Source organism: Notamacropus eugenii, chromosome X (assembly GCF_028372415.1).
Source record: "Notamacropus eugenii isolate mMacEug1 chromosome X, mMacEug1.pri_v2, whole genome shotgun sequence".
Lineage (NCBI taxonomy): Eukaryota > Metazoa > Chordata > Mammalia > Diprotodontia > Macropodidae > Notamacropus > Notamacropus eugenii.
In genome coordinates, this window is record NC_092879.1 from 102384675 (window position 1) to 102408076 (window position 23402).

General features: G+C 53.6%; 1 protein-coding gene across 14 annotated transcripts in view; it reads right to left on the reverse strand.

Moving 5' to 3' along the window:
- HUWE1 (HECT, UBA and WWE domain containing E3 ubiquitin protein ligase 1) overlaps window positions 1-23402 on the reverse strand; it is a 109158-nt gene that overhangs the window by 619 nt on the left and 85137 nt on the right. For 11 of the 14 annotated variants that reach the window (XM_072627235.1, XM_072627237.1, XM_072627247.1 and 8 more), the window contains 30 exons: window positions 22871-23004; window positions 22610-22778; window positions 20620-20848; window positions 18289-18467; window positions 17826-17915; window positions 17581-17723; window positions 17111-17156; window positions 15281-15556; window positions 14464-14710; window positions 14241-14374; window positions 13166-13383; window positions 12356-12644; window positions 12156-12258; window positions 10110-10656; window positions 9311-9866; window positions 8791-8909; window positions 8549-8705; window positions 7944-8076; window positions 7458-7660; window positions 7212-7339; window positions 6462-6558; window positions 5942-6097; window positions 5609-5854; window positions 5148-5265; window positions 4147-4287; window positions 3196-3483; window positions 2981-3086; window positions 2253-2370; window positions 1847-2028; window positions 52-242 (listed from right to left, as the gene is read on the reverse strand). In XM_072627235.1, coding sequence (XP_072483336.1) covers window positions 52-242; window positions 1847-2028; window positions 2253-2370; window positions 2981-3086; window positions 3196-3483; window positions 4147-4287; window positions 5148-5265; window positions 5609-5854; window positions 5942-6097; window positions 6462-6558; window positions 7212-7339; window positions 7458-7660; window positions 7944-8076; window positions 8549-8705; window positions 8791-8909; window positions 9311-9866; window positions 10110-10656; window positions 12156-12258; window positions 12356-12644; window positions 13166-13383; window positions 14241-14374; window positions 14464-14710; window positions 15281-15556; window positions 17111-17156; window positions 17581-17723; window positions 17826-17915; window positions 18289-18467; window positions 20620-20848; window positions 22610-22778; window positions 22871-23004 — 5743 coding nt within the window. The remainder of the gene's footprint in view (window positions 1-51; window positions 243-1846; window positions 2029-2252; window positions 2371-2980; window positions 3087-3195; window positions 3484-4146; window positions 4288-5147; window positions 5266-5608; window positions 5855-5941; window positions 6098-6461; window positions 6559-7211; window positions 7340-7457; window positions 7661-7943; window positions 8077-8548; window positions 8706-8790; window positions 8910-9310; window positions 9867-10109; window positions 10657-12155; window positions 12259-12355; window positions 12645-13165; window positions 13384-14240; window positions 14375-14463; window positions 14711-15280; window positions 15557-17110; window positions 17157-17580; window positions 17724-17825; window positions 17916-18288; window positions 18468-20619; window positions 20849-22609; window positions 22779-22870; window positions 23005-23402) is intronic. The other 3 variants (XM_072627243.1, XM_072627239.1, XR_011971316.1) reach the window with 2 other exon arrangements.

The window sequence follows — 23402 nt, forward strand, 5'->3', positions numbered from 1 at the left end:
TCAATTCTGTACACACTCCTCCCCCTCCAGCCATCATGCTGCCCTTCTCACCATGTGTGGGCTGAAGGCAACCGGTCTGTGGATCTGTCATCTCGGTGGATCTGGAACTTCTGAATGCCATTCATGCCCTCAAGTGCCGCAAAACCCTGGAGAGGCACCTTGGAGGTGCCTGTCACAAACTGGAGGAACTTGGCACGGTCAGCCTGGTCAAAAGAACGCAGGGCTCTCCAAAACCACTGAATCTAAAGAGAAAAGATACCTAGGCTGAGCACCGAAGTGTGGGCTGCCTGGCTTTGGTACTGCCCCCTGGCACAGCCTGGGGCCAATCCTTTTTCCCCACTTCCCAATCTAACAAGAGCCAGACAGCCTCCAAATCTCAGTTCAAATTCTACCTTCTGCCCCCTCTCTGTGGAATGATCTCTTCCTCATCGCCACCTCCTGGCTGTCAAGTCAAAGTCAGGCCAGCAAATAAGCAATCAAGGGCCTACCATATGCCAGGAATACGCGCAGAGGCAAAAGACAGCCCTTGCCCCCAAGGAGCTCACAATCTAGTGGGGAAGACAACAAGCAAACAGATAGGAAGCAGTAGAACACAGGCCAAATGGCAAATGAGAATGATTGGGAAAGATCTCCTGGAGGAGACGAGATTTTAGGTGGGACTTGCCAGGAAGCAGAGATGAGGCAGGAAGAGTGTTCCAGGCATGAGGGACAGCCAGAAAAAAATGCCCAGAGTCCAGAGATAGAGGGTCTTGCGGTAGAACAGTCAGGAGGCCAGGGTCACTGGATCAAAGAGTACAAGGTGTAAGAAGACTGGAAAGGGAGGAGGAACCAGGTTATGGAGAACTTCAAATGCCAAACAGCATTTTCTACTTGAACTTAGAAATGATAGGGAGCCCCAGGAGTTTTATCAAGTAGGAGAGTGACATGATATCAGTCATGTGCTTTGGCAGGATCATTTTGGAGACTGAAGGATGGACTCAAGTGGGGAGGGAATGAGGCAGGCAGAGCCCTCCTCCCCTTAGCAGCTACTCAACAGCCCAGGAGCGAGGGAGTAAGGGCCAACATCAGGGTGGGGCCAGGTCAGAGAAGAGACGTTGCAGAGGTGAAATGGCTGGGCCCTGGCTGTCAGGGCCAAGGCACGAGGAGGAGCCCGGTAGGACTCCTAGGCATGGGTGAACGACTCAGAGAAAAAGGCGGCCAGTACTGTTTTGGACCTGCTGAGTTTCAGATGTTACTGGATGTGCAGCTGCAGATGGGAGGGTGGGGGTGAGCCACGATGAAGAAACAGGGTTAAGTCGCAGCTAAATAAACCATTTTTATAGGGGTCCTCTCCTAATTCCTGGCTTTTTTTCCTGATCTCCACCTTCTCACATGAGCTCCTAAGAAACAGGATGCTTTTGTCCCCTTGAAGGACTTAGCACATGTGCCTGGCACACAGTAGGCACTTCCTGGCCCCTTTCTCAGTCTAACCCACTCTAATCCAAAGTCACTAATGACCCACATTTGATCCCATTTCCTTCTCTTATGGACATAAGGCTCTTCAGGTCAGGAGTGTCTAACTTCCTTGCCAGAACAGCAAAAGAAAATGAGGGAGGATGAGGGAAGTGATGTTTGTTCCCAAGATTTTCTTTGGCCATCAAAGGAAGATGTCCTGCTCCCAAAGGTAGACCATGAGTGTGTGTCAGGGAGGCTCAGTCTCTCAGGTCTAGGAGGTTGATCATTTCATTGGGGTCTCAGGGCCTGTCTTCCTCTTTGCCTTGTGCACTCATGATCACTGGCAATGCTATTGAGTAATTTGAGAAGCTCCCAAGGGATGAGCTGGGGCATCTATGGAAGGGTCACTCACCTGGATGGAGTTGGACTGGTACTTGTGATACTCTGTGTTGGATTTCAGGTCATCAATGTCTATGGTGGGCAGCCCTGAGATGAGAAGTTCCAGCTCTTGCTCCGTGAAGATGGAAATGAGGCGTTTTGGGATAATCTCATAGAAACCCTCCAGGAAGGCTGCCAATTGTTTGCGGATAGCCCCTGTTGGGAAGAAAAGCCCCAGCATCACCCTGGGAACCAGATTGCCCCCATTTCCTTTTCCCTATGAGGGAACCCCTTGTTTCTATATTTCGGATTTCCCCCAGTGCTGAATTCAACTGGGAAGGGGCTGTTAAGTTGATCTACTCCAAACCTTTCATCTCTAAGGAGACAGGGACTTTGAGCAGGCTGAGGGTACGGCTATTGTGCCCACTCCCCAGAAGTACCTGTCATCCTCATCTGGCACACGAGGTGCACGTATTCCTTCTTGTTCTCCTCAGTTACCAGGATGTTGGCTCCATTAGGTTTGAGGTCCCGAACCTCACAGACTCCAAACTCCTGAACCTTAAAATAAGACCACAGACCTTAATCAGGACTAGCAGAGAACAGACCCCCTTGCCCACCCCTGCAGATGGATTTATGCCTGGTTCAGATGGGCAGGGGCCCTGATGCTGCCCTGTTCAAAGACCATTGGCTTTTTTTTTGGCTTTCATTTCTTTAAATTGACCGAGGTCTGGAGAACTCTGTTTCTCTTGAGGCATTAAGATGGTGCCACAATGTACAGAGGATTGGACCACCAGAGTGCAAATCTGGCCTCAGACACTGACTGTGACCCTGGGAAAGTTACTCAGCCCCTATCTGCCTCAGTTTCCTTAGCTGTAAAATAAGGACAAGGACAGTATCTCCCTCCCCGGGTGGTTGTGAGGATCAATTGAGAGCATATCTGCAAAAGCTTAGCACAGGGCCTGGCACATAGTAGGTGTTAATAGTTGCTTGGTCACTCCCTACCCGCCCAAACTCTTAGGGTCTCATGGGGAAAGCTTGGTTTACCAATGTCACAACCATGGGCTGGGGGAGATGGAGGGCCTCCCCCATGGGTGAGGAGGGGAACTGTCCCAGACATGGGATCTCACGGGCTCAAAAACAATCCCAGTGCATCTTTCCACCCAGTTACCTCAGTGCTGAAAGTGAGGTCATAGCCAAGAGTGGAAACATCATTTTCCAGCAAGTAAACCAGGCCCTGGTAAAAGTGGTAGTCCTCACTTTCCATATCTGTGTACCTAAAGACAAGCACAACCCGCTATGAAAAGAGGGTGAGAGGGGCTGGGGAGCAGGGGAGCAGCATTGGTCCCGGCTAGGGCCGACGGGGCAGGATGCCCATTTCCTCACCGGACTGACTTTCCCAGGATGTGCTTGTAGAAAGATCTGGTGAAGTAGCACTCTAGAAGTCGGTTGTCATAGACAGCCTTGGCCACAATGCGCCCAACAAATTTGAAGTAGCTGAGATGGTTGGGATTGCAGTGGGAGGAGGGATTGATGGTGTAGGTCACCCGGTCACCGGGTGAGGTCCGGAACAAGGCATACATGGGGTTAAACATCTCTCGGGAGATGATCATGTACCACTCTCGGAGGAGGCCCCCAGCATCTTGACCTTCTTCTCCTTCAAACACTATGTACCTGGGGTGGGGGAGATGGGATGTGAATGCCATTTGTGCCCCATCCCAGCAGCAAGCCCCAGAGAAAGTCCCCAAGCCTGGCTCTGCTCCCATGCCCATGCAGGCCATTCTGAGTCTCCCCAGGCCACCACCAAATAACATCATGGGACTGCGAGTTGGAACTCTAAGAGACCAGGGAGATCACCTAGACAAATTCTCATTTGCCAGGATTCAAACCCAGGTCCTTCTAAATTCCCAATCTAGTGTTTCTCTGCTGTCCAACAAAGCCTGGATCTCTTGCAGTGAGGTGAAAATGAGAATACGGGGCAGAAGATGCCACCTGAACAGCCAACTCAAATGAGATCACTCTGGCAGAGCATCTTTGGCTAAAGGTCGAGTGGGCTTCTGCCAAATAGGGCAAACCTCTTGCAGTTTTGGAGGTAATGGTGCTATGATGAATGTGGAGGTTGAGGCCTGAGATAGCAAGTTCATCTCTGCTATTTAGGAGCCAGCATGGAGTCAAGCAAGTAACCTGACCTTTTTGGGGGGGGGGGAAAGGGGGATCATGAGAAGCAACATCCTGCAGGTTCCCCCCAGTGTTCTACTTCAGATGGCAGCTGGCAAGGGAGTGGGGGGGGGGAGGTGAAGAGCGAATTTGCCCTCCACATTCATTCAGGGCCCTTACAATCGATTCTTCATTTCCTCTGGGGATTTCCGATGCAGCTCACGGTAAGAGTCTTCAAACACGTGGTCACGGCGGACATGTACAGCCATGTCTTCTTTCCGGAGCCCCTCATCGAGGCGCTCAAGCTCTTGACGGAAATACCTGGGGAACAGGGAGGGGGAAGACTGAGTCTGATCATCCTATGCCAACATAGGAGGGCAAGGGGTGTGGCTGGACAGTAAGGCTGGACTAAGCTAAGACAGAGAGCAAAAGGAACCCTGAACAAGTAGCTGAGGGCTTAAGAATCTATTCCAAGACCCAATTTGTTGGAGCATGAGGGTATGCAGGCACACCCTCTCATAGCAACCATTTACCATTGGTCCCCACAGTTCCCTCAGGGGAGGCAGCAGGCAGTGGAGCTGCACTAAGTGTAAAGGGCTAAGGCACCGAACTCTCACCCACAGTTACAGGGCCCAGACCTGTAAGCTCAGACTACACCAATGTATATGCAGACTGGACAACGATGGGCCCTTGAATTAGCTACTTTAGGCCCAGGGTGGCCAGTAAAACTCTAGACATAAGATGGTGGCATTCTAGGCCTCATGCTATGTGACAAATAACAGAACTGAAATGGAGTTCATCCCCCCTTCATTATATAGATTGGGAAACTGAAGTCTAGTGGTCTATTCTAGGATCCAGTGACAGTCAGGATGGATCTGCCAGGGAGCTGCCTGTCTCAGCACACTTAGCCACTGATCAGGTTTCATCCCCAGGGATCAAATGATGATAAAAAATGCCAAGGTGGACTTGGGGAGTTTGAAGCATCTGCCTCATGGCAAGGACATCTCATGAAACCACCAGGGGCCTGAGCTCTTTGTACACATGAAAAGGCAATCAACAAAAATGTGTCCTTTGTCCCCTCCTGCACCTTCCAGCCAGGGGGCTGTGGTGCCCCAGGAGGGGATCAGGCTCAGTGCCCAGAGTGCCAGCAGCAGTCCACACTTCTATACCACATCACATACTTGCGCTTAACATCAAAGTCGAGCACGCGGATGTAGTCCACCAGGACAGCAAAGGGCCCGTCTGCGAGATGGGTGGTGGACTGGCGTAGGATCTGATTTAGCACAGTGCGGTGAGTCTCTGAGGACAGGGAAGAAAGTGGGCATCAGGCTGGGTGCTCCAAGGCCAGGCCCATGTGCAGAGTGTGGTGGGGCCCCCCCGCAATGGAGGTATGTGGTCTTTGGTCAAGTCTGAGCTTAAGCCCCTGCTGGGGGTGGGGTGTGTGTGTTGCTCATCTCCCTGCTCGCCCCCCCCCCCCCCCCCCCAGCTAAGCAAGGACAGGCCAAAGTTGGAGACATGGGATTATGCTGGCTGACTCTTGAGGGCAACTTTAGAAGCTACCCCAGGTCAGCGTGATCAACTAGATCCCATCAGTCCATTCTGAGGGTAGTCTAGGGAAGGATAGCTCTCCTCTCCCCCTCACCTGCAAAGCGAAGAAACTTCTGTGTGTCCGGGGGCAGGCTGGAGGAAATGTGCATAGATGAGGGCTCTCGGGAGAAGAATGGGTCCAGTGAGGAGGGGGTGGCAGGGGTCAAGGGAGCAGGGGAGAGTGGTGGTGGCTCATCCTTGATGTGAGCTAGCTGGCTTTCCCGGGTGTCCCGAACAGGTGGCTTACTCTCACGCTCAGTGGCATGGACCAGGAAGAAGGCTTCAACAGCAGGCTGTAACACTGGGGAGGGAGAAGAAAGGATGAGCACAGCAGATGACACCTCAGCCTGTGAGGGGAAGGAAGGATGTCAGGGCACTGTAAGCTCACCCAACACTGCGTGCTGATCATGAGATTCTTCTAGCTCCTTCAGACACTCGCCCAGCATGTCCCAGAGCTCATCGAGGCTCAGCTGTTCACTCAGTAGGGGCAGGTCAGGGGGTCTCTCCTCTTTGTCCTTCTCACTCTGTTGGCTTCCTTCAGAGCCTGTGGGGGGTGGGGGGGAGAAGAGAGAGAAACCCACGAAGGTCAGTTGCTTCTAAAACCCTCCTGGTGACCCAAGTGGCCACTGTTGCTGGGCTGGGTAGAACAGGCTCCCTGAGCGCAGCCTTCTGTCCAACAGGCCAAGTGCCAACTAGATGGCTGTTTCTCAGTGGCTTTTTGGAGCAGAGGCTTTTCTCTAAAGGGTTGGATGCACGGAGATGGGCGGGTGGGAGGTAGGTCCTCCCAAAAGGAGAGCCCTGTGGCCACAGCCAGTCAGGCACTGCCACATTAGCCTGGGAGTAGGCTACTCCCTACAGGTTCCAAGCCAGGTCTTCCCATCTCCCTGGGACAACAGCATGACACTGACCAATGGACTGCGTATCTTGAGAAGCAGGTGACGGCTGGTCTACATCCATGGGGGACTCATCTCTCCGGGAAGCAACCTCAGACTGGCTGGACTCCGACTGGACAAAACGGGAGACAAGGCAAGTCACCAGGAAGTCTGGGTCCCTGCTTCCTCAAGCAGGGGCCATTCCCATAGGTCACAGAGAGTACAGTAACCCTTCATCAGTCCTATCCACACTCAGGACCTGATACTGCAGGATGAGAACAGAAGCTAAAGTTGCCTTGCTCTGCCTAGGGAAAGGCTTGGTCTATACTGTGGTACAAAGCCTTCCTAGACACAGGCTTCAAAGTTCTCTTCTTTCTGGGGTGAGGGCTGCTCAGGTGTTTGTATTGGAAGCCACCACCTCTCACCTTCCTGAGTGAGGCCCCCAATCATTTCAGAGCCCTCAGGACCCAGGGCTGCAGCAGGGTGCGTGCTCAAGTGAGCCAGGGCCCCAAGGGGTGCTGCCCTGGGGGACCAAGGTGGCTCCCTCCCCCTCCTACTCAGAAGCCAGAAAAGAGATCTGACGAAGGGTTAATACACAGCTAAGGTGCTCAAGGCTGAGCCCAAAGGAGGGAGAAAAAATGGAGAAATTCAAACTTAACCCCCAGCTCCCTAGAAGCATTTGGACACAATGCTCATGGATAACTGGGGAGGGTGAAGGGTGGGGGGGAGGAGAGGAGGAGAAAAACATAGATGAAGAAAAAGAAAACTAACAAATGAGAGGCTAACCGTTGCTGCTTGCTGCTGTCTCCGCGCCCTTTGACCCTCACGTACCATTTGTATAATGGCATCAGCCTCAGCCTCCAGCTGCCGAACAGCTGCCTGGATGCTGGTAGCCGAGCCCAGGCTGGAGGTACCTGGGAATGGGGATGAGAGGGCACGTCATTCAGGCTGCAGAAGAGGACAGCGGCAACCCCAGGGTGCTGAGTGAGCTCTCACCCCCTCCCCCTGCATTCCCTTGGCTGCCTGGCCTACCTAGCCTGCCTGTCTGCTTGGCCTTCTTGTTAGCTCTGCGTGTGTCATCTCGGAGTTGAATGATGACCTGCAGCACCCTCAGGAAGAACTTCTGTGTGGACGTTTTGGATGTTAGCATGGACATGGATGGCAACTGAAGCTCTCGACCACCCAGTGGACGCTTCTGAGATGCCACAATCACCACGTTCTCAGCAGTGTCAAACCTAGGGGGCCAGGAAGAGGAATATTTTGCTGTGTGTATGTGACAGGGAGAGAGCAAAAAAAAGATAGTGAAGGAGACAGAGGGGGAAGGATGGAGAGAGACAAGACATATATAGAGAGGAGAGAGGGAAGGGTGAGAGAGAGAAAGGGAGGGAAAGGGGAGAGACAGAAAAGAGAGAGGATGGAGGGAGAGGAAGAGAGAGCGGAGGGTTGGGGGAGGAAAGAGACACACACAAAGAACAGTGGGTGAGAGCAGGAACACATGCCCCAAGTGCAGTGGCCCACCTGCTCTGCATCTTCCCTTTCAGACGGGTGGCCTGGGGTTGTTCTTCAGGCAGCCCGTCTGGGGACAGGATCTCACACTGGGCTTGCCGCTGCTGCTCCAAATTGTATTCTCGCAGCTCAGCCAGAAGGGTGCCTGAGAGGAGCAGAAGCAGCAGAGGGTAGTCAGGGCCAGCTCTGGGGAGCTGGTGCTAAGACAGCAGAGGTGCAGCTGCTCCATGGCTTCCTTCACGGCCTTCCTCAGGTTCCCACACCCACTGTACAATCCTCAGAGAAGACAAAAGGGGCCTGGGGGATCCCTTGAAGTAGCCAAGAGGACTGCAGCTCCAAAAGTCAACCCCACCCCCAATGGTTCCATTTCCTCAAACGGTCTCCAAGGGCCCTGTTCAAGGCCTGTTGGAGTTGCAAGCGGTGTATGTAGCTCCTGAGTTTTTCTCCAACACTTGAGGAGGAGTGGAGCTGAGAGAAGTCAGGTGCTTTGGACAACCTTTTCACAAGGCCTGGGGAAGTGGCAGGGAGTCAACGGAATGCCCTTACACCACAAACCCAAAGTGAGGCCTTTGAAGGACCTGAAGAAGGCATCCAGGATGAGAGCCTTCCCCTCTTACCAATCTGTTTGCATAGGGTGTAACCCAGATGTCTGGCTCCATTCAACAGTAGCTTAAGAACAGTGTCTCGGGTTGCTGGGTCACCCCTGGACAGCTGGAGCAGAACATTGGCTGCATCTTCCAGGCCTTCTTCTGAACACGAGTGTGAGGTCAGCACCTGGAGGAGAGGAAGGGTGTGTAACTGGGACAGCTTCCAGTCAGGCACTATGCACTCTCACTCCCCTCCCTGGCCCACTGCTCACCTCCACAGAGAGCTGGAGCTGATTCTCGGTCAGACCTGATGCTGCCATCTTACTCTCTGCACTGCTCCCACTGCCTCCCTCACCAGCCTTTGCTGGGGATTTGCTGCTCTTTGTAGCACCTTCAAAGGAACAGCAGTAACAGGAGTGAGTGCCAGGGAAACAGGATAAGTAAATGCCAGTTCAGTGGCACAAGGATGGGTGCTACCCAACTGGCAATGCTGGGCCTCAGCTTCCACCATCATCTAATGGGTGGCCAGGCCTGACCGAGGAAGTTCGAGCTCGGGACTGAGGACCAGGTCTTGACACCCTGACAGCTCCCAAGCCTGTCTTCCTGTCCCGCAGCCTAGCAGAAGCCTCAGCATGCCATCCTTTCTACTCTCACAGACCCCCTAACCAGTTTCCCTTGGCCAGCTAAGCACCATGCCTTCCCCTGTCACTGATCGACTGCTAGAGATTCAGCTCCTGTGGCAGGTGCCTTTCAGCCCAGCAGGCAATCCAGAAACTCCCCGCTCCAACTTACTGGCAGCAGTGGCTGGGGTGGCTGCCACAACAGCCGTGGCTGAGGCTCCAGCTGGGGTGGGGCTAGGGGGTAGGGGGCCTGGGGTGGTAACTCCAGTACTGGTCGAGGTGGCACTTGCTGAGGAGGCAGTGGTGGTGGAAGGAGTGCCGGTGCTGCTGCCCGGATTAGCCAGAGTCTCTGGTGCTTTGTTCTCGGGCAGCGCAATGGAGATGAGGGACAAGAGGCGCAGCAGTTTCTCAGTGAGGAGGGAACTCCGGCGGATCACCGGATGGGACAGCATGTTCATGAGTTGCCCGAGGGGAGAGGCTTCCAGGCTGTACAGAGAGGTCTCTCCCTCACTGCCCACGTTGATGGGCACTGACTTGACAGAGTTTTTGCCTTTGCGGCTGACGTTCATGTTGTCCAGTTTGACTAACAAGTCCCAGAAGTCAGTGGAGATGCCGCTGCTAGTGGACTGGCTGGGACAGGGGCTACAGGCCTGTTTGGTACTCCTCTCCCGATCAGTGTCACAACCTGTCTCTTTGGTCCGCTGCTGTGTGAAATGACTGGGGAAAACCTGTAGGGAAGCAGGGATAGGTGGGTGGCAGCAAATGGGTCACATTGCCAGGCTGTTAGGGAGGGGCCCAGGCCCACAAAATGCACCCCACATGCCTAGTCCAGTTTCCAGGGATTTCAGACCACCTCTGACCCATGATTGTACCAAGCCATCCCCAAGGTTGGGCCTTGGTCACTAACCCTGAGAACGTCAGACCCTATGATCTGATCTGACTTGCTCTGGGAGCAAGGGCCCTGTCCTCACCTTGGCTAACTGGATGAGGGTATCCAAGACATGCCTACACACCACGGGAGCAGCCTGGGGGTGAATGTGGACTGTGGAGCCACAGCCAGCATGCTTCTCGGTGTGCTTGCGTCCTGCTGCCCGCTGGATCTGGAATATGTTAGTCCGGCAGCCCAGCGCTGCATCCATGGACACAGAGAGCCAGGAGAGCTGGCTAGAGCTCTTGGACTCCATCTTGTGCAGCAGGTCCAGAGGTCGGCTATCATGGCTGCCTGCAGGGCAGCCCTTGGCTGCCTTCTTGCCCTTTTCCTCAGTGGCTGCTGCCTTGGGGGTCTCGATGCACAACTCACTCTCACTGCTCCGCTGCAGAATGGACAGCAGGCTGCGGATAACCCAATGGCGGGTCTGGCCATGATAGCACAGGTTGCGCAGAACGCGGTGGAGGCGGCTTGTGTTGAGTTTGGGCTCATCCACAAAGAGGAGGACTAAGAGACACGACAATGCTTCGTGGTCCAGGAGAAGGCGGCCCCTGAGGCGTAGGAGGCTGTCCACATTACTGCCTGAGGGCCTGCAAGACAGAGGCCCATCAGCTGCTCCTAGTCTGCTTTGCAACAAGCTCAGCAGAGCAGCCAGCTCATACAAACTGGGCACAAAGACTGGGAGGTGCAAGAGGGGGCCTGAGCTCAGCACCAATGGAGAGAACCTAAAAAGGCATCTCTCCCACGCACACCTACCCCATGATCTACCCACTCAGTAGTGTTAAGGGGAAGCTTACTACCATTCAAAGGGCCAGGCCCAAGGTCATTAGCAAAGCCCCTGACCTCCACAGACACCATTTAACTCAAAATGATAATGGTGTACAGAGCAGCTGGGCAGAAGTGGCTCCGAGGGACTTGTCTCATGTGGCCCCTTGCCCATTCCCCTGGCCTCAGGTCCAGCAAAATGGGGCTGGGCTGGAGCAAGCTTCTACCTTTGTCTCAACCTGGGCTTAGTTAATCCTTCTAGAAAAATGAGAAAGGAAGAGACAGGGAGAGGAGCTGGGCTATACCCTAACATCCCTCCAAAGGGACATCTCCTAATTAGGGAACAAAGAAGGGGCACATACAAGAATGGGTGTGAGGGATTCATGGACAGCCCAGCCTACTGCCATGCGTGTGCTTGTGCATGTGCATGTGTATAAGACACATGGCTTTTATCTCACAAATACTACCTTTAACCACTGTGGAAACAGGGCCCAAATAAAGAAATTGTCTCTATGTTCAAATTCTGCCACTAGCAATGGATTACAGAGGTTCCTGCGGGTGGGAGTGGCATGCTGCCACTCACTCCCTGCTGAGGGAGGCTGGCCCATCCTATTCTGCTGTTGCTGATCTGATTAAGAAGGATTTCAGGGAATGCGTAGTTGGGTCTTCACTCCTTAGGATGACAGGGTTTAGGGTGAGGAGGGTCCTCAGGTATCCTTTAGTACATGCCTAACTCCATTTCCCAGACACATTCTTCATGGTATTCATGGCCTGCCATCCCTTTCCTCTTTGGAATTCTAGTCTAATCCTAAACAATGATCACGTGCCATGGTTCTGGCCCTCTGCTTCTGCTCTGTTTCCTGTGCCAGGCCCCCAGTCAGGTAAGGCTGTCCATCCTGCTCCATGCCACCTTCGTTACTCCTTGCAGAGTTTAGCATGGCCAGCCAAGTCAGATGAGATGAATAAGCTCCAAAGTCCTATCCTTACAGGGAGCAGGGCCAAGTGTTAGTGAGAAACTCTAGCCCAGTCTGACCCATGCCAACACTGGAAGGGTCCAGAGGGGAAGGGAGTTGTCTAATAAATGCTGGAGGTACTTGGTTGTTTTGGAAAGTCCTGCACTGGAAGATGTGGGTCCAAGCTGCATACCCTGCCACTCTGTGACCTAGGCAAGTCCCCTTCCTACTCTGAGAAAGCCATCATGACCAGTTGAAGGTTGGCTGCTTGTCCCAGGCCCAAATGAGTGGGAGACAGAGACAACGCTGTTGCCTGTTGTGCAAAGAGGCAAGCTGGCATTCAGAAAATGGGGCCCTGGGAAGGCACATACCTGGTGTGGCTACTGCTCCCACTCATCTGGAAAGTACCACCCCTCTGGACAGCCAGGCGTGTGTACTGGACTCCACGGTTGCCACTCAGGCGACTTGTGAAGGCTGCCAGGGACAGAAAGAACATCAGAGGAAGAAGAGATATGCCAGGCCTGGAATTTGGCCCCAGAGGCCCCTACCCTGTCCCTACTTTATCATGTACCTGGGCTCCTGAGGATAGCAGAGAGGGCTGATGTGCTGCTGTGTCCAAAGAGCCTCTCATGCATCAGCTGTCTCTGCCGGGCCTCCTGCTCTCGTCGAAGGGCTTGGGCCTCCGCGGCAATGTCAGGAGGCATCACTGCCAGCACACTGTCCTCCATGTCCTCTAGTACGCTGCGGCGTAGGTCTGATGGCAGAGTTTGGATGAAGGTCACTGGGTCCATTGGAGTGTCCGAACTGGCATTCTGGGCCAGCTCTCGCCTCTGCTGCTCAGCGCGCTGCTGGGCAAGGACCTGAAGCACAGAGAAAAAATAAGGGTGAAGCGTTCAGCACTCAGTACAATCTTCTCACTTTATGAAGGTGGGTGGGGTCCAATGTAGCTCAGGGGAAAGACAAAGGCAAAAGTTTGTTCAGGGCAGAGAAATTGAAAGAACTTGGCCACGAAGAGCTCGAAGCCCTCAGGTCTGCCACAAACATGCTTGATGAGCCTTGGTTGCTCCGAGTGCCACCATTCCCCTGGTGACCAGTGAGGAGTAGTCCACAGCTGGTGCCTAAGAGACCTGGAAAGTTTGACTAGCTGCGGCAGAAGAACTGGGCTGAGGGTACGGCTTCTGCCACCTTTCTTTTAGGCATCCCTTGTGTGTGTTCTTCCCCAAGCAGAAAGTAAGCTCACAGGGCAGGTGCTTGTAGGCCTGCACTCAATAGGTACTTTATGTCTGTTGAATCAACTGAAGTGAACAGGAGTGAGGAAGCAAGCAGGAACCTCCCCCCACAAGGAATTCAGGAAAGAAGGTATATCCCTCCTGCCACATACCTCCTCCTGAATAGCAGGGGGCAGAGCTGCAAGGAACTCAGGGCTCACTTCAGTCACCCCAGGGTTCCCCACCACAGGGGGAGGAGTTGGGGTGGTGGCAGCAGGGGCGACCCGGGCAGGGGGCCGGATGCCCAGTTGATTCTGTAAGACCTCCCTGCGGATATCATCAGGCAGAGCAGCCAAAAAGGAGGGATCCACACCTTCGGGCAGATTGATACCTAGGGAAAGTGAGGCCAGACAGTCAGCTCTACAGTGGTACCTAGAAAATCCCTGGAGAAAACTAGCCCAATCGTGTGGAGCCTGTGCCATGGATCACAGGGCAAACACGTGTGCATTTTCCATGTGGCTTAGACCTAGCCAAGGAGTGATCAATGGAAACCACCCACAGACTGGGGAGCAGTTTGGCATGGTGGCTGTCTGTCAGGCCAAAAGTAGACTGGTTGTGCCTTGGATAATCTTCCTGTTCAAACTCCTGTCTTTTAAAGTCAGGGTCTTTTGGTGAATGTTCCCAAGCCCCAGAAAAAACTCAGACAGCATCCCATCTCTCCACCTAAAGAGAGACCCTTGGCTACAGCTGCTCTTCTCAGTGGCTGGCAAAAAGGGGAAAAATTCACTCACATCGTTCCTGCCAAGGCACTCCGATGCCTACTGTGCTCGGACCTGCCCTGACGAAAGCCAATAGCATTGCTCTCTCTTTCCTACTTTTGTTCTCTCTTAAGCAATGACTCAGGTTTGTCTAATCTTGTGATTATGGTTATTAGCCCTACTTTCTAAAGATGAGGAAATCAAAACAGTGGCCATCTGCCCAAAGTCACAGAACCAAGCAGCCACTAAAGTGACTGGGCTGAGAGCTTTGACCTATTCCCGCTGTCACACTGCTCATCTCCATATTTTAATACTTGTGACTTAATTTCCTTGGGACTGGGAGCACCTGGTCTGTGTTGGGTCTGAGGGGCATGGATGGCCAATAGCAGCTGAGCCTCTTGATCTGCAAGGTGCCTAGCCTGTGTGACCTTCCCCCGGTGGGGCTGGCCTCAACACAAAGCCCAGGCACCTTCCCTGTCCAGAGCCTCACCAGCCAGAGGGTCATCTTCTTCACTGCTTGTTGAGGGGAGGGGCTCTTCCAGGAGGCCCCTGGAATCTGCTCCAGAAATGGCCACTGCAGAATCTCGGGTGGAGGAGCTTTCTGAGGATGAGCCAGGGGGAGAGCTAGGCAAACACAAGGGGAGGAAAGGTCACTGAGTGTCTAAGGAGGAGCATGCCCTGTGAAAGGAAGAGGCTGCGTTCCCAAAGCATACCTGTCTTCAGCCTGCTGTGGAGACTCTTCCGGGGACTCTCTGGGCCCATCACCACTGCCCTGTGTTTCTGTCTCAGCCTGAGGTGGATCTCCGGGAGTGGTGGGAGCTGGCCCAGGAGCTTCCACACCACTGGCCTCTTCCAGGTTACAGGATGCTAGGCTGCTGGTATCCATAGGGGAGCCCTCCAGCTGGCTGCTCACAGCTGTCAGGGCATCTGAGTCCTCAGCCCTTTCTGGAGACAGGGATGCTGTGCAGAAACCAGAAGGAGAGAAGTCAATGCCTGCCCGCCTTTGGGGGTGGGGGGCAGATGGAAGTAGCAACAAGAGGGCAAGAAACGTCAACAGAATTGGCCCCAATCCTCATGGGCACCAACTGCCATGATCCCTTTCTTCCAATCAAGAGAAGGTTTTCTCCTTTATCTGTCCCACTTCCTTATCAAAGTCCACTGTAGAGTACCTGGCCTCCTAGCCTCCCTTTGGAGGCTACCTTTACCTTCCTCACTATTGGATCCCATTGGCAGTTCATGGTGTGCCCTCCACAGGGGCAGCGGAGATCTTTTTTTTTTTTTTTTTGACATTTGTCCTCTCCCTCCCTACCCCTAGGCTGGCAGGGTGGGTTCTAGGAGCTCCAAAAGCTTGAATTCATGGGGGTGGGCAGAGAATCAACTTTCCCTCATGGCAGCTGAGTTTACTCTGAAGGTCTTGGTTCAAATTTGGTCCAGGATATGGGGCAAAGACTAGATGGTCTTTAGAATCCTGAGCCCCAGGGATGGCCCTTGCTAGCCAAGGAATAGCACTGGTTTGCATTTGGTGCTTACTTATTGTGGGAGCTGGGGAGAACTCCATTTGTGTGGCTTCTGTTTCCCCACTGGCTCGTCCAGTGCCCAAGTCTTCATGCTCTGCAGGCATCAGTGGCTGGGGGGCAGCATCTGGGGCTGGAGCTGGGCCAGGGAGCTCCTGGTCAAGGTTGCTTGTGGCTGCTGGAGGTGGCTGTTGAGAGGTTTCCAGAGTGACCAGGGTCTGTTTGGGCCTGGTTGAGGTGCCTTCAGCTGAAGATGGGGTTGTGGGGCAGCTGTCGGATCCAGGAGTCTGATCTTTCTCGGAAAAAATAGGGAATGGGTGTTAAAGCCACTGGCTGAGGATCATATGCAGCCTGGCAAGAGGCTGGCCAAACCTAAGCAGGAAAGGGGGAGATGCTGGGGCTGCCCTGGGCTAGCCAGCCCAGAATAACTGTTGCACATCTGGCTGGAATGGGGAAATGGTGCCTTGTCAGGGATGTGGAGCTATACTAGGGCTTCTGGCCCCTGGGCCTGCCACCCTGCAGTTACTGCACCTGCTGCCGCTCTATCCCCTGGTTGCCTCCCAGGGCTCTTAGCTCCTAGCAGGCCCACTGCCACTGTTTCCTGGGTCAATAACTGTGGCAAGGACAAGCTGCAGTGCCCTTTGTTTTGGCTTATGTATCTTTCCATCAAACTCAGGAGGAAGAATGTACCCCTTTTACTGGTAGCAACTTGCCTGCAGGGGTAGCAGTACCTGTGGGACTGGGCCACCTGGTAAGAAAGGAGCAAGGGGATCGTACCACATCACCAGGAAGGAAGGTGTATAAGCTAGCTTCTGATGGGGCCAAAACAATCCCAATCCCCAAAGAATACAATTTACTACCTCTTGATCCTAATGGAGACCTGATTCCTCTAACTATAGAAAGGGGAGGGGGAGGAAGAGAGACAGGACAAAGAGAGAGAGGAAAAGAGCAAGAGAAAGTAGAGAGTGAGAGATAGAGAGAGAATGAGCATGTTTGCACGCACACAAGCCTCAGACAACCACTACTGGTTCTGACCGTGGGAGCACAACAGTTTCTTAGTGCTCTGAGATCACCTTGGTGAAGGGAGCTCGCCACGTAAACAAAAGCCCACCAACCCTAAGTCTAATGTCCATTGTCTCCAGATGGTAAATTTGGGGCCCAAAGACATGGGCTCAAAGCCTCGATCTACCCTAATTCTAATCCAAGTAGGCAGCACAATGGGCAGACAGCTGGGTCTAGAGTCAGAAAAGGCTTGAGTTCCAATATGGCCTCAGACACTTAAGAGCTGTGACAGGCAAGGCAAATCCCTTCGTGTCTGTCTGCCTCATTTGCCTCAATTGTCACATGGGGAAAATAACAGCACTGGCCTTTTGGGGATGCTAGGAGGAAGCACTTAGCTAAGTACTCTACAAACACTGTCATTGTTATCATCATCACCCCCCAACCCCCCACGCACCCCTCCCTGTGGCCCAAGTGCCATCAGCCAGGGGCCAAGCAAGGTTGGCAGGGTCAGCAGAGGCCCCTTCCCACCTAGATGTGGCTGCCCTGGTGCCTCCATGTGGCTAAGTAGGCCGTAGCAGAAGGTGGCCTGCAGCGTTAGCCTCGTGCCAAGAGAGGCTGGATGTGGTGAGAGTGAAGCTCCGTGAGAAAGACAGTAGACTGTATAGTTATCTCCAAGATCGGGTGTGACCCTAAAACTATACAATCTACTACCTCATCCCGCGGGGCACAGAGATTCTTCTGTGAGATTCTGCCCACCTAGAGCCAGTTACTCAGAACAGAGAAAAGGGTGTTAAAGAGCCAATAGCGCGACAAGGTGGAAGCCAAGGGAGGAGGGGCCAATTACCTGAGACGGTCTGTTGGGAAGAAGTATCCGTTTTGGATGCAGTGTCCTGTGGAGGGAAGCAAAAGACCAACGTGGGATTGCTCTGAGTGAGAGACCCGATGCTGCCAGGAGGTCACCAAGCCGCTGCTTTCTGTGTCAGACTGACCTCCGGGGTAGAGGCCAAGCACGGCTGGTGGGCAGCCGGATGGGTCTGTATGGACTCTCCTCCCTAGACAGCAGAGTGCCCCGTAACAGGTGTAGGCATTGCCAACCAAAGTGAGGTCGACTTTAGGACCATATGCTGGTGGGCCATGGCCACTGCACTGGTGATGACCAAGGGACACCTTGCTACCTCCACTGGTGAGTCCCAGTTGGTGGCTAAAAGGTTGGGGAGTAAAGCTTCCTCATGGGTAAAATAAAGGGGGCCTGGCTCACCTGTGTGTCCCTCCCCGCCCTTCAGGCCCACATCAGCTCGGACCACGCCAACTGACCTGAGGGCTCTGGTCCTTACTCTCCTTCTCTTCTTTCCCTTTGGACTCTCCATCGGCCAGCTGCTGCCTCCGTTTTTCTCGCCTCTCTTCCAGCTCCTCGTCCCTGAGGGACTCCAGTTGATTGAGGACAGGCACTTTCACCACTGCAGACAGGAGATGGCCAGCAGGAGGCCACAGGCTGGGTTAGAGATGAGGCGGCCTGGGCCAAGGGAAGCGATAGCCCCGTGGCCCTGGCCCCAACTCACCAGACACACAGTCATGCATACTCTCAGCATCCAGCACCTTACATTCCTCTGTCCAGCGAGTCAGGGCTGTGGGGATGCTCGAGAGAGTCCCTGTGGCAGGAAGCAAAGGAGGGATTGGCATCTGCTGCAGGCACCAGCCCCTCTGTCCACCCCACCTCCTGCCTAGCCCTCAAGTTCGGTAGAAGCTTGTCACCCCAGTAGGTGCTAGGGGTGGAACAATGAGGGCCACAAACTGAGGCCAGTCAAAATTGCCCTAAATTTACAGTTGAACAGGAGTGATGACCCCAAGGCTTGTTGCTATAAGCCACAACAGGGCTGGGATTTGGACCCAGGGGGTCCTTCCAATGCACTGCCCCAGGCACCAAGTCTCTCAAAGCCCAAAGAGGAACAAATGAGTATGGAAGCCAAGAGAGCTCACTCTTGGCAATTTCCTCTGTCCCCAGGGATCTCTGGGCTAACGCACCTGCCTGGCTGGTAGCTGTGCTCTGGTCATGGAAGAAGTCGTCAAGCAACTCGTCATCAGAGCGGGCAATGATGTGCACATCATCATTCCCCACCAGCAGGCGGGCCCGACCTCGACTCTGGAGGGGCAGGCTACTGCTCAGCTGAAGGATATCAGCTGCGGCGGAAGGGCCTAGCAATCTGCATAGAAGGAGAGAGTCACAGGGGAAGCCATGGGGAGGAAAAGCCAAGTACCTTGACCTGGCCCTCCCTCCTAGGCCCCAAGCTTCTTTCCATCTCTGGTTCCCCCTCCTGTGCTCACAAAGAAGCAGTGACTTCTCAGGAAGAACCATCTGGCCACATGGCCTCTGGCTTCTGTTCAGACTGTCCCAGTTTACACCATGGCAGCCAGCTCTTACTGGGTTTGGGAATCAGGACATCTTGACTAAAGGGATTCAGAGAAATCCTCCAACATCACTGTTATTGTACAGGCTCCCATATTCAGGGCCACACATGTCCTGACTGAGGCCAGCAGCGTGCCACTCACTAGGCTGGAGAGAAGTAGATCGCACTCCACTTCCCTGGCCCCCACCACAGCCCTTCTTCAGGCATCCAAGTCACAAACATTAAAAGTTTCTCTGGGCCAAACAAACTGATATATCATAAAGCAAGATCTGGATGACGTGGGTTTCCAGGCCTCTTATGCTGGGTAACCAGCTTGAGGCTCCCAGATGGGATCTGACTGGCGCAGAGAACATGGTCTTTGTTCATGGAGCCCATGAAATCACATGGCTACAGAAACCTGTAAAAGTTGCTTCGACCATTTTCTCACATCAAAATGTTTTCACCATCCCTCCCTTCTTGATATGGTGTATCCTTGTCTGCTGTGAACCCCCACCCCCAATTCATTAAAGAAGAGGTGAGCAGAATCCATTGGAAGCAACATTCCACAGCAAAAGCACATGGCAAAAAGCATACAAAAGAATTCAAGAGATCAGTCAAAGCAGCAGGATGAGGAGAAATTGTCACAAGTAGGAGCCGGCTAGGCTGCTAACCAGCGTGAGGAAGAAAGAACCGCTCACTCCTGGAGAGTTTGTCTTGCATGAGGACCTGTGTCTGTGGTAGCCTGCCTAGGTTCAGCGGATTTTCCTCCTTTGAGACCTTTGTGGGGTCCCATCCAATCTTCCTGAACTCTTAGCAGTGGCTGTCCTTCCTCACCCAACCCACCATCCTCAACTTGGCCTTTTGAACTGGCTTTTGGCAAACCCTCTTGCCACCCCCAGGCAGCTTCCTGCCAAGGCCCTGCTAGGGCCTAGCAGATTGAGTCCCCTGAAAGCCCAACTAATTGGCTGTCTGTGCTGTCACACATATCACTACCACCAATGGTGGGCTGAGCAGCACAAAGCTCAGCTCAGGGGAGATCCCTGGGGCTCTCCACTAGAGACATTCCTCTTCAGGCCAACAGTCACTTAAACAGCTTACCTGTTAAACCCCTGGAGATAGCTAGGTGACAGTGGCTACAGTGCTGGGCCTTGAGTCAGGAAGACCTGAGTTCAAATCTGACCTCAGACACTTCCAAGCTGTGTGACCCTGGGCAAGTTATATCGCCCTGTTTTGACTCAGTTTGCCCAACTGTCAAATGGCAAACCACTCCAATCTCTTTGCCAAAAACAAACAAAAACCACCCAAATGGGGTTACAAAGAGTCAGACGTGACTGGGGTGACTGAAAGACAACAAACAACCCCTATCTCCCTACAGCCTGAGCATCCTTTTAATGCCCCGCTGAAAACAGGCCAGTGTGGAAGCCAAGAGAGCTTACTCTTGGCAATTCCCTCCATCCCCAGGGATCCCTGGGAAAACTTTCATCAATCTAATTAATCTGCCAAAACCAGAGGCAGTGGCAATGCTGGACAGACTGGAGGCTGCTAGAACACACATCGGGGGTGGGGGGTGGTTCCAGAGTCTGGTCAGAAACAGAACAAAATTGCATCATGCAAACTCTCCTCTGGTCTCCCTCCCTTGTGCCCCCAGCCCTGCCCTGGCCTGGCAGTGTGGCAAAGTGGAGGCCAGAAAGGCTGGCTTCTATACCAGGAAGTCCTGGGTTGAATCCCTGCCTTGGACAGTGACCACGGGAACCTGGCTGGTCACTTCAGCTGGTGTTCCTCCACCCAGAGAGAGAAGTCACAGAAAGAACAGCCTGGAGTTGGTGGGGGGTGTTTCCCAGCTGGGGGAGGGTCTCTCTATCAATGAAATGTCAAGCTGAGCTGCTCCCCCTTTGCACCCAGCAGAGGAAACTTGTACCTTGAGCAGGCACAGAAGGAACAACAGGGAGGGACTTCCTGGTCAACTCACCTCTGCAGTATGAGTGGTGGGTTGGGCTGCCGATTGCCAGGGTAATGCACGTGGATTGTATGCCCTGTATTGGCTGTCAGCTGCCTCAGCGTCCTCTGGCTGCGGCCCATGCCCTGGGTGAGGCGGGTGGTAGATGAACCACTGCCCAGGGTGAGAGAGCTGTGGTCCGCGTGCCGTACCATTAATGGGTGGGTAGTGGGGATGTTCCCTGGGGACGGAGGGATATCTGCTGTAAAGAAAATAAACAAGGTGTTAGGGCAGACAGGGCATATTCTTGAGCTACCTGTTGCCTCCAGGGACCCATTTAACCCAGAGGCTGGACTAGAAGGGCTGGTGAAGTGCCAGACAGTCTACAGTGAGAGAACTGAGGTGGGAACAGAGGAAGAGATGAAACATAAGCCAAGTTTTTGCTGACTTGGGGCAGACTTGAGGGAAACAAATGGGCACAAGCTCCCTCCCACCCCAAAACTCCTTTCCAGCCCCATCGGCCATTGTCTTCTCCAGAATGCCTCTTCTGCATTCAGACACCTCTAAGAAACACTCAACAGGAATTCCCCACCCCACACTGGTCTTTGAGCTCACCCTACACTAGGCACCTCTAGTCATTCTAGGCCTTTGCTGCCCAGCTGCCTGATTCCTCATCTCATTGTTAAGTTCTCCCCTGAAAGTCACTAAGGAACTTTCCACTGCCAATTTTTCTTTTCTTTTTTTTTTTTTTGGGGGGGGGGGGGGGGGGAGCGCAATTCTTGCTGCCCCTAACATGGTCCCTTTCCTAGGCCACAACTCTCCTGTCTACACCTGCTGCTGAGGATTTCAGGAGCACCTGGGGCTTTAAGTGTTGTTTCTCCATAGATAGTGGCTATAGACACCCCCAGTTTCAGGCCCCATTGCCAACTGCATAGCTGATACTTCCCAGACTGGCTGTTCCTGTGACATCAACAACTCAGCTTTCCCACCAAAGTCAGCTCATTCAGAAACCGCTGCTCCCACTTTCCTTAGCTTCCTCACCATAGCCAGCCAACTGTGACACCAAAGTGTCCAGCCCAGCAGCCTCTCACTCTTCCTGTGCTGGGCCAGGCCATGTCACCCCTGCCAAACTCTGAGTCTCTGGGTCCTACTGCCTTGAGCATACACAGCAGTTCCTGGCCTCCCTTCACCACCTTAGCCAGCTGCCCTTTGGTCCTCCCACACAGCTGAGATGTCTTGTCTATGCCACCAGGTCTTCCTGTTCTGCTGTGCCCTCTCAAGATATGCTGTAATGAACCACTTGTGATTTACTCTCAATGTGGCCTTGCACCGAGGGCCTCTGTAGGCCTCCTCTCCACAGTCTGGTCGTCTCCCCTTAGAATGGCAGCTCCTTATCAAGGGTTGCTTCATTTCTTGTCTCTGTAGCCCCAGGTTTAGTTCCGGGCCGGCTCAGAGGAATTCCATGATCAGGATGTTTCTAAGCACACAATTCCTTTTGTGCCCCCTTGGAGGAGGCCCAACCCTTCCCTTGTTGCATTTTTTTGAGAGGTGGGGTGAGGGTATGTGTGGCAGTGTTCATGGTTACCCTGCCTCCCACTTTGGTGTACAGTTAGACTTAATATTTAGGCAGAAGATGGCACACTCCTCACAGAAGCATCACACTCATCTGGGGCTTAGCCCCCCAATATCTGCTTAACCAAGAGGCACAGTCACATGGGCACACAGGGCTCACGTCGAAGAGGCTTTCTCTCAAACCCAAACCAAGATGTCTTGGTTACACAAGTTAAGTTGGCTTTGTCATTGAAATCTGCAATGCCCAAACTTCCTAAGGAAGAGGAAAGAGATGTGCCTGCCAGCCCCCACCTAAGTGTTCTCGGGCACACTGAGGCGGATGGCCGCCAATTGTACAGTTAGCCAGGGGAGGACAAGCCCATCTATGGCCTTGGCGATCCCCTTCAAACAAAGGAAGGCCACAGGACGGGGGCAGGCCCAGCTCCCTTGGGAGTGCTGGTGTGGGTCTTACTGGCACTGGAGAACATGTTGTCAAATTCAATGATAAGGTCGTCCTCTCGATCGAAGCGCTCAAAGCGGACTAAAGGGGATGCGTTCATGTCGGGGTAATCCTCGTCCAACTCCATCTCTGAGCCGTCATCGTCGTCATCCTCATCCCCCTCTTCACCTTCCTCATCATCCTAAAGAAGGAGACAGATGGCAACTCAGCACGTGAGATGCTCGCAGGAGAGGGAAGGCGCTGGCCAGGGGCAAGTGGCATGCCATAACCCACCTGGTCGTCTTCCTCATCTTCCTCCTCCTCTTCCTCCTCATCCTGACTCTCGTCCTCATCCTCATTGCTGCCGCTGCTGTCCTCCTCTTGGGTGTGCTCCTCCTCATCCTCAGCATCCAAGAGATTCATTGAATCTACAACGAAGAATCACACCAGAGGGCTGTGGGGCCAAAGGCGGTAGGTGGAAGGGAAGGAGGGATGGGGATAGAGGAGGAATGAAGGCAAGTCCTGGAGGCCTCCAGCTGGCCTAGGCTTCCTGAAAGCCCCAAGAGGCCCCTATCCTGAAAACAAGCTGCACAGGTTAGTAGCGATGAGGAGGCTGGGGGAGGGGGGGGGGGGGGGGGGCGGAACACACTTCTAGATGCTGGACCCAAAGCTGCCCACCCATCCTCCTCTCGGCTTTCTCCCCATATCTGTCACAACCTTCTTACTGAGAGCTTTCGGAACCAATGGGAATGGGTAGATGGAGGAGAGAACTTGAGGAAAAGTGAGTCATGCCAAACCAGTAAGTTGCCAACTACCCCAGGACACA